Source organism: Acomys russatus, chromosome 10 (genome assembly GCF_903995435.1).
Source record: "Acomys russatus chromosome 10, mAcoRus1.1, whole genome shotgun sequence".
Lineage (NCBI taxonomy): Eukaryota > Metazoa > Chordata > Mammalia > Rodentia > Muridae > Acomys > Acomys russatus.
In genome coordinates, this window is record NC_067146.1 from 43,784,705 (window position 1) to 43,799,076 (window position 14,372).

General features: G+C 35.9%; 1 protein-coding gene across 3 annotated transcripts in view; it reads left to right on the forward strand.

The window, feature by feature from the left end:
- Positions 1-14,372, forward strand: part of Sema3a (semaphorin 3A) — a 454,588-nt gene that overhangs the window by 376,607 nt on the left and 63,609 nt on the right. For all 3 annotated transcript variants that reach the window (XM_051152073.1, XM_051152075.1, XM_051152074.1), the window contains one exon: positions 7,818-7,937. In XM_051152073.1, coding sequence (XP_051008030.1) covers positions 7,818-7,937 — 120 coding nt within the window. The remainder of the gene's footprint in view (positions 1-7,817; positions 7,938-14,372) is intronic.

The window sequence follows — 14,372 nt, forward strand, 5'->3', positions numbered from 1 at the left end:
AGTCTCTTAACATCTGAAAACTTGGCTTATCTAAATACAAACCAAAAGTAAAGATGCAGTGTGTTCTTCCTCACCCCAGCCTCCATCCATTTCTTCCTTATTTTCTTTTAATATTTTCACACTTTTTGCATTTCTACATTTTGAATATATCAATGACCCTATACACATTATATTTGGGTACTTTTTTCTTTTTCGTAAAATGTAGAATTTAAAAATGATAAAAGTTTTGCATCACCAAAGTTAAGTTGAATTTTAAAAGTAAATTAGCACTTAGCTTATTTCTGACAATTTTATAAGGCTTTGTACTCCTTATTTATAAAAATACTTTTTATATTCAAGAAAATAAAGCTCTAGTCATATAGACAACTTCATTAACCATAGCAATACATTATCCACTAGTGTCTAGTGTTTACTTTATCACTAATCTTTCCTCCATTTTGAATAAAAATTGCAATATAAATCACCTTTTACAGCTTTTCAATCTAGATGATTTTAACCCATTTGATCCTTTATGAAGCATTTATAAAAATGCTGCATACCTAGAAATTTTCCCTATTCATGGAAAACCTAATGTTTATACGTGGATGGCTTCCTCGTGCATCCATGATGAAATTTGAAAGCTGTCTTAAACAATGAGGAGAAATCATACCTTGTTTATACTTGTAACCTTTATTTATTTAAATTGAACACTGAAAATGAGAAATATTATTCAAAAAGCAGTCTGTAAAAATGTGCCTAAAGCTGTATTAGCTTGTGGCATGTTCCTCAGAAGGAATTTGCTTATTTATTTTATTATTCCACTGAGAAAGAATGATGACAGTTGGTATTACATACCTCATATGGTATGCAACCACACGAAGTCCACAAAGTAAAAGAAACTCCAAAGTTTGGTTTTCTATTAGGGTTTCATTGAAAAAGACGTATAGGTTGATGAAAAGGAAAAGAGAAAGAATGAAGTTCAGCAAAAGAATATGTGGCTGAGAAAGAACAACAGACCTTTGAAAAATGCACACTCCCCATGAGCATCCAGACCTAACATATCCCCTACAGCAAGCGTGGCCATCACTTCAGAGCAATGAAGTACTTGTTAATAAAGCAAAATAAATTAATTTCTGAATCAGTTAAAAACAAGATGCAGAAGTAAAAACAGCTCCTTCCCGATTTGGTGAAATGGCTTAAAATAACCCCAACGACATATTTTACATGTTAAAATATTTATTTATCTCTTTAGTGTGTTGGAGGATGCCAGTGAGGTAGCAGGTGAAGGTTTGCATGTGGAGGTCAGAGGGCAAATTGTGTTAGTTGCTTCTCTCTTTCCACGATGTGACTTGTGAGGCTTTAACTCCAGTGGGCAGACTGGTTGTGGTAAGTGGCTCTACCCACTGCTCGATCATTCTATCCTGTGTAACACCTTTAAATTCAAGAGCTATAACTTTTTCCCCCTGTGGCTGTTTGCTTTGGATGTATGTTAAACTTCTTTTTCTCAAATTACATAAAATTCTCCCTACCACCTTTTAAGGCATTTTCTCTTATACTGCTTAAATATGCATTTTAGTTTTAATATGAATCATTAGATTTATGGGTCTTTTAAATATAAATATCTCTACATTAACCAAACTTGGAACATAGAGTACTAACCAGTCTAAATGTACAGAAGGTACACTGCATATCAGAAGATAGCCATGTAGAAGTTCTATCTTCTCACATAATCTGAGTATTCTTTCTCACTTCAGCACATAGGAGAGAAAGTGTAAACCTACTTCTTTCTCCAAATGTAGGTTTTACTCTAGACATCTGTGAAATTATCTTAGTAGAATCTACTATACTTATCAGAGGGTATTTACACTTGCAAGGCCAGTATGAAGATGTTCCAGCCAAGTAAAAATTTAGTTTACACAAACTATCAAAGTTTAGTATCGCATCTTTGCAAAACGTCAATACTATTAAATGTTGACTATAGACAACTAGATCTTTTCCCTTGAGGAATGCATAACAAAGTGCCCAATCCCAATGACAGGCTCTAAACATTTCAAGTCCCCTTAATAAAGTTAATTTTTCAATTTTTAAAAAATAGTGGAAGTACTGGAGGATTTATTTTAAAATGTCTCTCAGTTCTTCCACCTGCAAGTATTTTTTTTACTTTGTTTAAAATATCCTTATTAGATAGAGATAGCATTTGCTCTCCTGCTCAGTATAAATACCAGGTGTGAACAGAGGATAAGAATAAAACCTAGTACTTTCCACACTAATTAAATGTTAGCTCATATTTTCGTGATATGACAGAGTAACCAACTTGAGAGCAGTGCTATTTTCTGACTGAAATCTCTCCTAGGCAATGGAGCACTAATAATTGAGAAATATTCCATCAAGACGGGGGGTATTACTGAGATCTATTTCAAAGGTCTAGGGCTTTCACTCAGGCTTACGTCTTCAAGCTGGAACTCTGCCTTGCCTCGGGAAAGAATAATTTGGCATTAAAACATGTCCTCAGTGGATATTAGAACATGTGCAGTACTCCCTAAAATGATTAGATAGAACTGAAGACATTGTTTTGAGCCTCTCTAAGCCTTACTTCCCTGACAAATAAAATAGTATGCTATGCTAATTCCACCAGCTTCTTGTGGGAGTCAGTAATGCAGTGTAATAGAGTGTTGCTGTCTGAGGCTGTGTGCATTTCCTGTATCACCTGTATTACGGTGAAATAGGAACAATCAAAAACTACTGATAGCTACTGATGAAGAGTTTGGAAGCACGGTTGGTGCCTTACGCATTTCATCTTTTAAATTTTGTGCCGTGTGAACACATCATTGCAGAAAAGTATCACCTATCAAAGAACAACCTATAGAACAAAGCCTGCAAACATGTTTTGCTATCTAGAAAGAGGTCTGTAAGGATGTGGGAGTGAATCCTACCACTACACCCTGGGTCTCAATCTCTCAGAGCTGGTCCAAAATGGAAAATGAGAGAGAGAAACTTCTTTTCTTTTTCTGTTTCTTATTATCTACTTCTCTGTGAGTAGGATTTACTTAAGGTGTTAACAACATAATAGCCTGGTCTTTAGGTTTGTTTGATATTTGCTCACATTCATGTCATACTCCTCACCTGTGCCAGAAATGCTGCAGTTTCATCAGGACATTTATTTTTCCTTCTTCAGTTTCCCCTCACCACACCCTTCTGAGGAATTGTAATCCAAGACGTTAGCTGATCTAAGCCACATTGTTACTTCATTTTTGAGCTGCGAACAGAAATTCTAGAGTACATGTGAACTTTTGTTCTTAATACACGCTTCTCAGGGAACTGAGCTGTGGTGGATGTGGAGGTCACAAAGCTGTTTTCATTCATCCCAGTAAATTATGCCTTCCTTAGACACTATTTCAAAAGGTTACAGTTAAGACAGAATGGACATGTAGTCAAATAGTCATCTTGGACTTTGGCAAATTCTAGATAGTTTAGTTATATCTGTCAGCACTGTGTATCATCGTCTAATGTATTATTTTTGAGCCGTCAACCTTCCCATGTGCTATTTCATTGTACAGATGCTTTAAGTTCCTGCCAGTTAGACAGTGTCCATATCCTTGAGTATATTATTCTACCGTCAACTTAACAAAATAGGACACATTCCATCTTTTCTTTCACTAGTGGTTTATTGAACATAGAGAGTTCAAAGGTATGTATCAACAGTAGTGCACTCAAAACAGAAATGCATGTTATATATGTAACATATATATAAATATATGACTTTATATTTTCAATAATGTATCAAAGAGTGCATATTAACACTTCAAAACTCATCATATAACATGATTATTTCATAAATTGCCTAAAGATGACAAAACTGTAGTTGGAAAAATTTTGAAATCATTGTTATACTTACCTGGTCCCCAAAATAAGCCCATCAAGGTATTGTATGTTATGTAAAGTAAAAAAAACAAAACAAAAACAAAAACAAAAAAACAAAAACAAAAAAAACTAGATAATTTTAGAAAGCCAAAAACTGTGATGTGACTATCATGTATGCTGGAAATATTCAAATGTATTATCTCACACAAACATAGGGTTGATATTATATTTCTGCCTAGCAACAAAAACTAAAAATATAAAGGTAGGGCATTTTGCCACTTAGACGATCAGCGAAAATAACAAAGATGTTATATCTTCTATGTAACCATCACTCATAAGAATCATCACAGAAATCTTGGCAGGGAATTGTATCTAAGGCTGAAAGCAAAAAACAAACAAACAACAACAAACCCAGTTACTGATAATGAGTATGGACAAGAAGAAACTATGCCCTGAAAGCCTCATAATTACCTGATATCATCTGGCTCAAAACTAACTCTGGCTTGTGCAAAAAGCAATATCTGGGTGAAAGGTGATTCCCACGGCTGTGAGGAACTGATACCTCTAAACCTCAACCTCTCGTTTGTTCAAAAGCCAATTTTTAAATTTAATTATTTTCTCAGAAAAAAAGATTGAGTTCTACTTTGTCCAAATAATCTTCCTATCTGTTGTAAAAATAGGAAGAAATCACTCTCTCCTCCTCACTCTTTTCTGATGCTGAGGTTTTCATTCCTGTATGACAGTGAACATAAAAAGCAACTACTATGTAAGAGAACCTAACACTCTCTGTAGTCAAAGAAGTTTGTTGTGATTTTTTTCTCATTTCTCTTCTGAGTAGTTTATACATAACACAAGCAGTAATTCTGTATTTTACTTACTTTTAAGAGTTATCTGGCAAAAAGATGGATCATAGTATTATATTCATTCCCATGTCTGAAGCAGGCTCCTATGTGTGTGATTGACTGACGTTAATTGACATTGTTCAATTGATCTGCTTGCAGTTTTATTTTCACCTGTCTTTCTTTCTTTCTTTCTTTTTTTTTTTTTTTTTTTTTTTTTTTTTTCATCACACAACCTGCATTTTTGACAGTAAAGTTCAAAATATAATCTTATGCTTTGGAAGTTTCAAGACCATGAGAACACAAGTCATCCCTTCACAGGGGCTGTAGCAGGGTCATTTCAGGAAGCTGTCCCACAAAGCTTTGATGCTTTGGTTGTGAGCCTAGTCTTTCAGTGCTGAGCCACCTCTCCAACTTCTCAAACACAATTTTAACCACCCTCCTCTTGGTCTTACTAATGACAAAAAAATATATGATATATATTTACAAATACCTTGTTAAAGTTTAATGGTTTAATTTTCATGAAAATATTGAAATGCTTACATGTAAATAAAGAAGCAATAAACATTTAAATATTCCAAAAAAACTTTGAATGAGTAGCTTCTTCATAGTGCTGGGTTTCTGAATTGGAAAATATTACTGTATCATAGGTTATGATAATAAGTCATATTTGTACTTAGTATTTAAGGAAGTAAAAAAGTGCAAGGAACTTTGGAATTTCAAACATATGCCATGTAGGATGAGTTGGGAGTACCGTTAATAGGACTATTCATTCAAGTCCTTACGTGTAATAAGTACTCTCCAATCAATAATTTGTTCATCTTGAGTCACAGCTATCTAAAACAAGCAATCAATTTTTTTTTTAAAGTTCATTTGCCAAACAACATAGGCCGCTTTAAAGTGCATATTTTTCCCTCTGCCTATTCTCCAACTGTTCTGGAGACTTTTCAAAATCCATGAAACACTTTATAAAGCTAGACATAGTGGCACACACCTATAATCACAGCAACAGAGGCAGGTGGATCTCTGTGAATTTCAACCCAACCTGATTTGCAAAAGGAGTTCAAGGTTAGCCAGGCTTTCATAGTAGGGCCCTGTTTAAAATAACAAAACCAAAGCCAAGTGTGGTGGCACACATCTTTAGTAACAGCACTTGGGAGACAGGCAGGTGGATTGATGTGAGTTCAAGGCCAGCCTTGCCTACAAAGTAAGTCTAGATCAGCCAGGGCTACACAGAGAAACCCTGTCTTGAAAAACCAAAACCCAAAACAAAAACAAACAAAAAAAAAAAAAAAAAAAAAAAAAATAACATAAAACTGAAGTAAGGTTCAGCTGAAGTAGTTAATTTGCATTAAACTACCAAGAATATCGAGCTTGTTACAAAGTTTTTGTAAATGAAAGTTGAATATATAACTAAAGAATAACATATTAGCAACAATATTAATTAAATATCACAAAAGAATTTTTATACCTGAAGAATAACACATAGTTTTACATTCATCTAATATAGAGGTATATGAAAAATGAACTTGCTTTTCTATGATCTCTTTACCTTGTGTTTATTTTCAAGTTGATAATTATGAGAACATTAGCACACCCTAATAATCAAAGAATATTGTTAATATTTTTCAGAGAAAGATTTTATCACATTAGTTGTTTTGCTTTATACATAGAGCAATTTACTTTATGCGTATGGCAACTATATGTTATCTAGGAAAAAAAGAATATAAGGTGCTTTCTGTCTCATTGACAGAAAACAAACATTTTGCAAACTTTAATTGAAGGGTGATATGTTTTAGCATGGTAGCCTTATAATTATGCAGGCTTGGGTTTGCACCTTCCCCTTGGATCCCTAACCATTAATCTGAACAACCTTGGCGTTCTAACCTGTAAAGCGAGGGCAACGTTATTTTTCTCTCAGATATATTGACGAAACTGAACAGGGTCATCTGAAAACATCAAGGCAGAGGCTGGCAGCCTGAAAGCACACAATGGTACTCAGTTAATGTAGCTTCTTTTTCTTGTCCTCCTATTCCTGTCTGTGCTTTTTCCTCTTTATCTTCTGGTAATGATTCTTCTGTTATTAACAGAGACTGAGAATCTATGTAATTTCAGTAGCAGATCATCAAAAGTTATGGAATCCTGAACTGAGTGAGTTCATTCTTGGGTTTCCAGAATTGCTTAGTCTTCAACAATTTTGTTAAACCAGAAGGTCCATTGTAGATTTAGGTTTGGACTTTAAAATGCCTTATACAGTTTGAAACATGTTCTATACTGGAAACATTAAAAGTTAAAAAGGAAACTTGGGAGATGCCCGGGTGGATAGAATAACAGCAGGGCAAGTGTAAAGCCTGATTTTGGTTTCCCCAGAACCCACATCAAATTGTGCCAGGGCTGCAAAGCCTGCCTCTAGTCCCAGCACACAGTGAGTGGAGGCAGGAGAACTCAGGGAACTGCCTCCCTAACTCTCGGGAACTGGTAAATTCTAGGTCTAGTAGACCCTTCCTTAGTAAGGGGAACGTGAGGAGCAAGGGAGAATCTGAAGTCAACTTTGGGCCCTCACACACTTATACAAATGTGTACCTATACAAAGGCAAACACACACACACACACACACACACACACACTGCACATGTAAACATTACATTAAAAAAAGTAAGAAAATTATTAAATTTTACAATAAATTCTTGTCATCAGACGGTATTGGAAAATAGTAAACAAACATTTAATGACCATTAAAATAAGTTAAAAATATAACTTTATTGGATATCTCACATGAAAAATAATGGCATTTGAGCCATAAGAGGCTTGCCCGTGTAAAAATCGAACTATGTGATGAACATGGATTTTTAAAACTTGCATTTTGTAAGGAAATAATTCAATGTCATGTTTAGCTATGTTCACTGATTTCAGACTTTATTCTTATTTCCTGAGTTGTGACTGAGTGAGTCACACATGAATGATCATTTGACATGATAGACCCCTTGTTTCCGGACAAAAGGATGAAACACAAACCGCTTTGCATAATAATGGCAGTACCGTTTGTTGTAACATGAAAATTATATTATTGCTGCTTTGTTTCTCTCGCCTCCCTTCAATTAAATAATACGTGCTTGGCTTCCTTTTGTCACAACACAGATGGCGAGTTGTACTCTGGAACTGCCGCGGATTTCATGGGACGAGACTTTGCTATCTTCAGAACACTCGGGCACCATCATCCCATCCGGACGGAGCAGCACGACTCCCGGTGGCTCAACGGTAGGTCGTACGTGCAAGAACACAGGGACAGAACTTATCACCGATTGTCTCTGGGAAATTTTCCTTTTATGGGACACACAGTGCTTTAGATTTAGTCAGCTGGTAAGATAGTGGTGGTGACCTCACAACCATGGGTGTGAGAAAATTGGGGAAAAAGAAAAGAAGATTAAAACCTCAGGAAATATTTGTTTTGTGCCAAATTTGAAGTTTCTCAGTAGTCTACTGTGGAAAGAAAGGATCTGGCTTGAAGCTGCAGAAGGGGAGCAATGGAAAAAGGGCCCGTCTTTTAGGGACACCACAAAAAGTCTCAGGGATCATATTTATTTTCTTCCATATCTATGGTTATTGTTTTGAGTGCATCATTTCAAGCCTTGACATAAAAAAAAGTTTTCCCTGCTGAGTACATTATATTTTAGTGCTCTCAAAATTTAAAGTGAATCTTACATCTCAAAAGCAAGCAAGAAAACAAACAAAAACTTTCTTATTTTATACATAAGGAAATGAAAGCCTCCGTATACACAGCCCTGTGTAATGAGATTTCAGTTTCCCCCATGTCAAGCGCTAGTTTAACCTGTTGAAGAATAGATGCTTTTTGAAAAGTGCTCTCACTTTTTCTTAGTATTTAAAACATTAAGCATTGTGTAAAATGTTCAAAATGTGCACCTTAAAAAATAGATTGTAAGTCATCCGTATATATTAATAATTAAAGTTAATGGCATGAGTGTGTGTGTGTGTGTGTGTGTGTGTGTGTGTGTGTGTGTGTGTGTACTTCTTGGCCAGCCTGGTCTACAAAGTGAGTCCAGGACAGCCAAGTCTGCATAGAGAAACCCTGTCTCAAAATATTTTTAAAAATCACTTTTATCTTTATATACATATATATGTATGTATATATGTATGTGTGTCTATATGCATATAGGTATGTATATATATATATATATATATTATCTCTATATACATATATGTATATAGGTGTGGATATATATGTGTGTGTATATATATATATATACACACATATATAAAATCACATCTATCTCTAGATCTCAGTAAAATATAAAACTTCAGTTGAGGGCGAAATGATTTTTTTAATGAGTCCTTTACTTCAAAGTGACCACTCAGATCTTCCAGGCATGGTGGCACATGCCTGTAATCCCGGCACTTGGAAGGCAGAGGCGGGTGGATCCATGTGAGTTCGAGGCCAGCCTGGTCTACAAAGCAAGTCCAGGAAGCCAAAGTTACACAGAGAAAGCCAAACAAAACAAAACAAAACAAAACAAAAACAAAACAAAAAAATCAGAGTAACCCCTCAGATCATAAACTACCCTCCAGTCACCTGACTCTGCATCTCTTTCCACCTGCGGCAACGCTTCTCTTTGTACTATTACTACACATGTGTGAGGAACAAAGACACAAACTCTATCTCAGTCATGTGACTGTTCTGCCTTTTTAAAAATTACATTGCTACTTTTCCTAAATTCCCTTAATTTATGTTTGTTTTGCTGTTGTTGTCTTTTTCATTGTTTACATATGTGTGTACATGTGTGTATGTATGCATATATGTGAGTGTGCATGTGCCACATCATGAGTGCTTTGTAAAGTCAGGAAAATCGAAGTGGTTGGAATTTTCCTTCCACCATGTAGGGGTTGATAATCAAACGCAGGCCATCACACTTAGCAGAAACCACAGAAACCACTTTTACCCCTGAGTCAATCTATCCAGCTGCTTATATTTCTTTTTGACAAAGTGTCTTCCCCTGACCTGAAATTTTAACCCATTGGACCACGCAAAATGTGTCTTTTATGTACACTTAAGTTCATTGTCTGCCTGGGACTTTTTATCCTCAAGACTGTCCCCACTGTGAACTGACGTCAACCTAACTTTATTCCAAGAGTCTACCTCATGACTCTCTTCTTCAAAGTCCACCTCTGATTTTCTATAGTTTCTCATCCTGCTGTATTTAGGATTTGCTCTGCAGTATTTTCAACTAGGCATGGCCACATTTTCAAGGCACTCACATCTTGCTCTTCCAAATTTCTTCCCCTTTTGGCTTTGGCTGCTGATTGTTGTTTTATTACAGATAAGCATGAAGATATTTGTGACTGAGTACAAAGCTCATAGGGCTAAAGGAGCATTGGACGTACAGTCACATTTCCACCCTACTAGCAGTGCCAGAGCTAGAGAGATCCTGCATCCTCTTACAAGTTGAAAGTCCCAGTAAAGAACAGAGGGATTGATGACTTCATGAAAAGGGCATGCTTAAAGCTTAAAGAGAAAGCAAGAGAGAACTGTACAATACCCACCATCAATTATTAAGGCAAGCATGATGTGGGGGCAAAGTTAGTAGAGAAACCCCCTGTTTAAAAGCTCTATCTGGTCTGTTCTCAAATGGAAATATTTGTGTGGGAGTGAAAATGTTTGTTTTTTATTCAGGAACAAAGCGTCTTTGATCTACTAAGAACTTTAGGACTCGTACAGGCTTTCACTGTCCATGAGAAACAAAATCTGATTAGAAGATGGAATAACACAAAAGAGAGTGGAGTATCCATTTCATTTTTATGGCCTTAAGGAAAAAAAGTCACCCAGCTAAAGCTGCTTTCATGCTGCACACAAACACACACACACACACACACACACACACACACACACACACACACACACACGTTGACAGCTGATTCCAGAGAATTTACGCTGTGGGAAAACACATTCATTGTCCACAGTTCTGTATTTCATCTCTGTAAGTGTGTGGTTCATTTGAGAATTCAGTTATCAGTCTCTCAGCACTAAATGTGAGAACTGATTTTTTCCAAATTAGCAGGAAGGTTCCATCTGACGGGGTGCAGAAACCAGATTGCTGTGAGTGTGCGGATGCCGGCATGCTCATGACAGGACCAGGGGACTGTGAAACACAGGTTTTGAGAAATCAGATACATGACAGAAAAAAAAGAATGGAAACATAAAGTGTATACATTTGTGCATAAGATGAATGACTTTTGAGGCCTCACCATAGACTAGAGAATTATCATTATTGCCAGATATAACACATTGCCTCATAAGACATTTTTCAGGGATCTTCAGGGCTATAAGAAATTTGGCTGCACATCTACTCTGCATTTCGCCAACCAACTTACTTCTCTGGGTGAACTAGTGAATTAATTTTAGGTTACTTAATTTTTGCTGGTGCTAAAGAAAAACAAAAATACAATTATCTAGAATTTGATCTTGAAATATCTTGAGTTTTTAAGTATAGCCTCAATACACTATTACTTCTTTTAAAAATCACATTTTTATAATACTACTAATAAAATGTCTAATCCTGTCTGAATAAGAAAGAACTGGAAGAAATCATACTTTGACATACAAAAATTAAAATATTTGACATCTATGTAGGTTTGTACAAATTAGCATATAATAGCTGTGCTCATGTTTTAGACCAAGGCCTAATTTAAGTTTCCGAGTGATTAAAATAATTTCTGAATTCAGATACACAAAGCATGAGTTTGACATGTGCTAAAAGTCATGTTTTCCCCATGTGCTTCATAAAGCCTCTCAATATATCACAATTTTCAACTTCAATTCCAATTTCAGCTTCTAATATTTTAGAAATTAAGTCAACTTTTTCTGTGTATATTTGTGGTTAGAAAACAAATTTCCGCTGTTCTTAAGGTAATCATTAGCATTCAGTGGGCTATCTAGTTACTTTACTCTTTTAGCCATTCATTAGACTAGATGAATGACTAGCCCACATTTTTTTTTTTTTAATTTGATGAAGACTGTTTTCCACATTGCTCATGTCCTTGACTAATACTGGACTGCTGTATAATTTCAATGAAACTCCATCCGCTTTAAAATGATGGTTCTCCTTGACTTTGACCCTTATGTGTGAGGAAAAGATAACACCGACTACTTTCTATAATTACTACGAAATGAGAAAGTATGCATAGCAATGAATAAAATGCACAAAGACTTCAGGCCTCAGCAACCTTTTACATGCTAGCTAGCTTTGTCCGTTTTAACACATTCCTCTGGCCAGGGAATGCTGGGGAAATGTGTAGGGCTCCCTCTGTCCAGGGTTATACTGGAGTGAGGGTGAAAGGGCACCCTGATCTGGCTTCAGTACAATGAAACCACACGGATCCTTGAGAGAGCCAAGGCCTGGTGAACACAAACAGACCTAATTACATGCCCAGAGTGTGGGGCTTCCTCATTCATCGCAGGAAGACCTGTTTTCTTTTAGTGGAATTTCCTAAAAGGATCGTGCCTGTGGATAAACCAGCCCATTTGTTTTCTTTTCTTTCCTTTTTTTTTTTCTTCTTCTTCTTCTTTTTCTTTTTTATTCCTGTAATTGAAATGGTATGCAAGTCATCACCGACTTCCTTCCCCAGCCATAGCAGGATGGTCTGCCCTCACTGAAATCAGCATAACTTCCCCTGTGGTCATGTACTAGGATATTGCACATTCTCTAAAGATTCAAATTTCTCCACAGGATGCATTTTTAGAAAAATAAAACCAAGAAACATGACTTCAAATAAACTACAAGAGCACAGATTAATATTGGAACCAGAGACCCAGTCCTGAATTGCCTGTAAAACACTTTTAATAAACAATTTTAATTCTAACATCGTTGAAGACATAAACCATGTCAGAGGTCCAATTGCATTTTTTAATAAGTAAAATGAATTACCTATTTTATATAATCTCGGAATTCTCCACGATTGCATTTTTTTTTTCATTGTTTCTGTGGTTTTAGTGAATGAGTATACCTTTTTTTTTTTTTTTTTTTTTTTTTTTTTTTTTTGCCCTTTAGAGGAAAGCATCTACATTAAAATTCTTCTATGGTTATATGAAAGATGCCGCATGCAGAAGCTCAGAATTCATTTAGTTATAAAAGCAACCAAACCAAATCAAACCAAAAACAAAAGAACAGCAACAACAACAAAGACAGAGGGCTTTCCTGGGGGTGTGTTAGTTCTCTCTAGGGTTGGTCCATCAAAGATTGTTCTTCCACACTTATGTAAACGTGGGTGTGTAGTCTGTTCGGGTCTTGTCTAGGCATTTGTGTTGTCCAGACTTTATGGGTGGAGCTTCCCTGATAAGTTTAGGAAATGCACTCTCACAAAGACATCCTGTTCCTCTGACACTTACAATCTTTCCATGCCCTCTTCCATGTTCTCCCTTAGTCTTACCTGTGGGGGCAGTAAAACTACAAGTAGACCAGCTGGGGCTGAGTTAGCCCTGAAGCCATATGCATATGGCAACGCTGTCGTCAAACTGACTGAGCATATTGTTTTCTTTATATTTAGTAACACACACACATACTTATAAACCACATTTTAAAAAAGAGGCCAGGCGTCTTGATTTTGGGTGCAATCAAACGGGATCTGGGTACATGGAAAAGGTTTGAGAGAGAGAAAAAGATAAAATCTATGTAATTATAATTTAATTTCAAACTTATTGTTAAAATTTTAAAAAGGAACATAAAATCCCCTCTAAACATCTGACGCCTACATGAGTACAGTAGCAAAGACTCAGCCCTCCTTAACTTTTGAGTTGTCTCCTCAGAGAGTGTCCTTATATTTTTAGCTGGCAAGGCTAGCATGACAGTGTTAGTGTCAGGAATAAAAACTATGTGTTTTTTTCCTACATTTATTGTTAAACTTGAATATTTAAGCCTGCATATGTCTTCATAGTCACATATTATTTTTTCTCATGACTTGCTTGCAAGAAAAAATGTATCTGACAAATGCACCAATCTCCAATGGTATAATTTGCTTAGTAAGTAGATATACACGATGAAATTTTTCAGGCCTTTAAAGGAGGATAAGTTCAACAAACCCACTAAGCATGGTTTGCTTTTAAAGAACCAGAAGTTACCAAGTAGCAACATCACCAAAACCCCATCATTCCTACTACACTGGTATAAAACTTATACACTATCATAAATATGGTAGCAAATGATTTGTTTCAACTCTTTATAAAATATACCCAAATAAAACTTTGAAGATATACTATTTCAATATTTTAAGTGATATTCTAAAAGAGAGTGTTCTCAGATTTGATGTATTGTCCAATTTCAAATCACTTATTGACAAGCTAATGAAATGATAAGATTATAAAATTACGTAAGCAGTGTTATACTTACTGAAAATACTGTTTTTAAATTATAATTGCATGAAACAGGGTGAGATGATAGCTTAGAAAATTCTTTAAAGCCCATTTCCATCTTTTTCTCATTTTTTTCTACACTTTTCTCCATCTTGATCTAAGGTCAGTTGGATAAATACTGCGCCTGTCTGTCCCAATTTCCTCTGCTGGTGTCACTGCTTTCTGATCCTGGTTGGCTTCAATAGGGATTTACTGTTGACTGGGTAATCTTGGTCCTCTCTGCAGGGGCATCAAGTAAGAGATTTACCCAGAGAAGTAGATGCCATGACAATGCC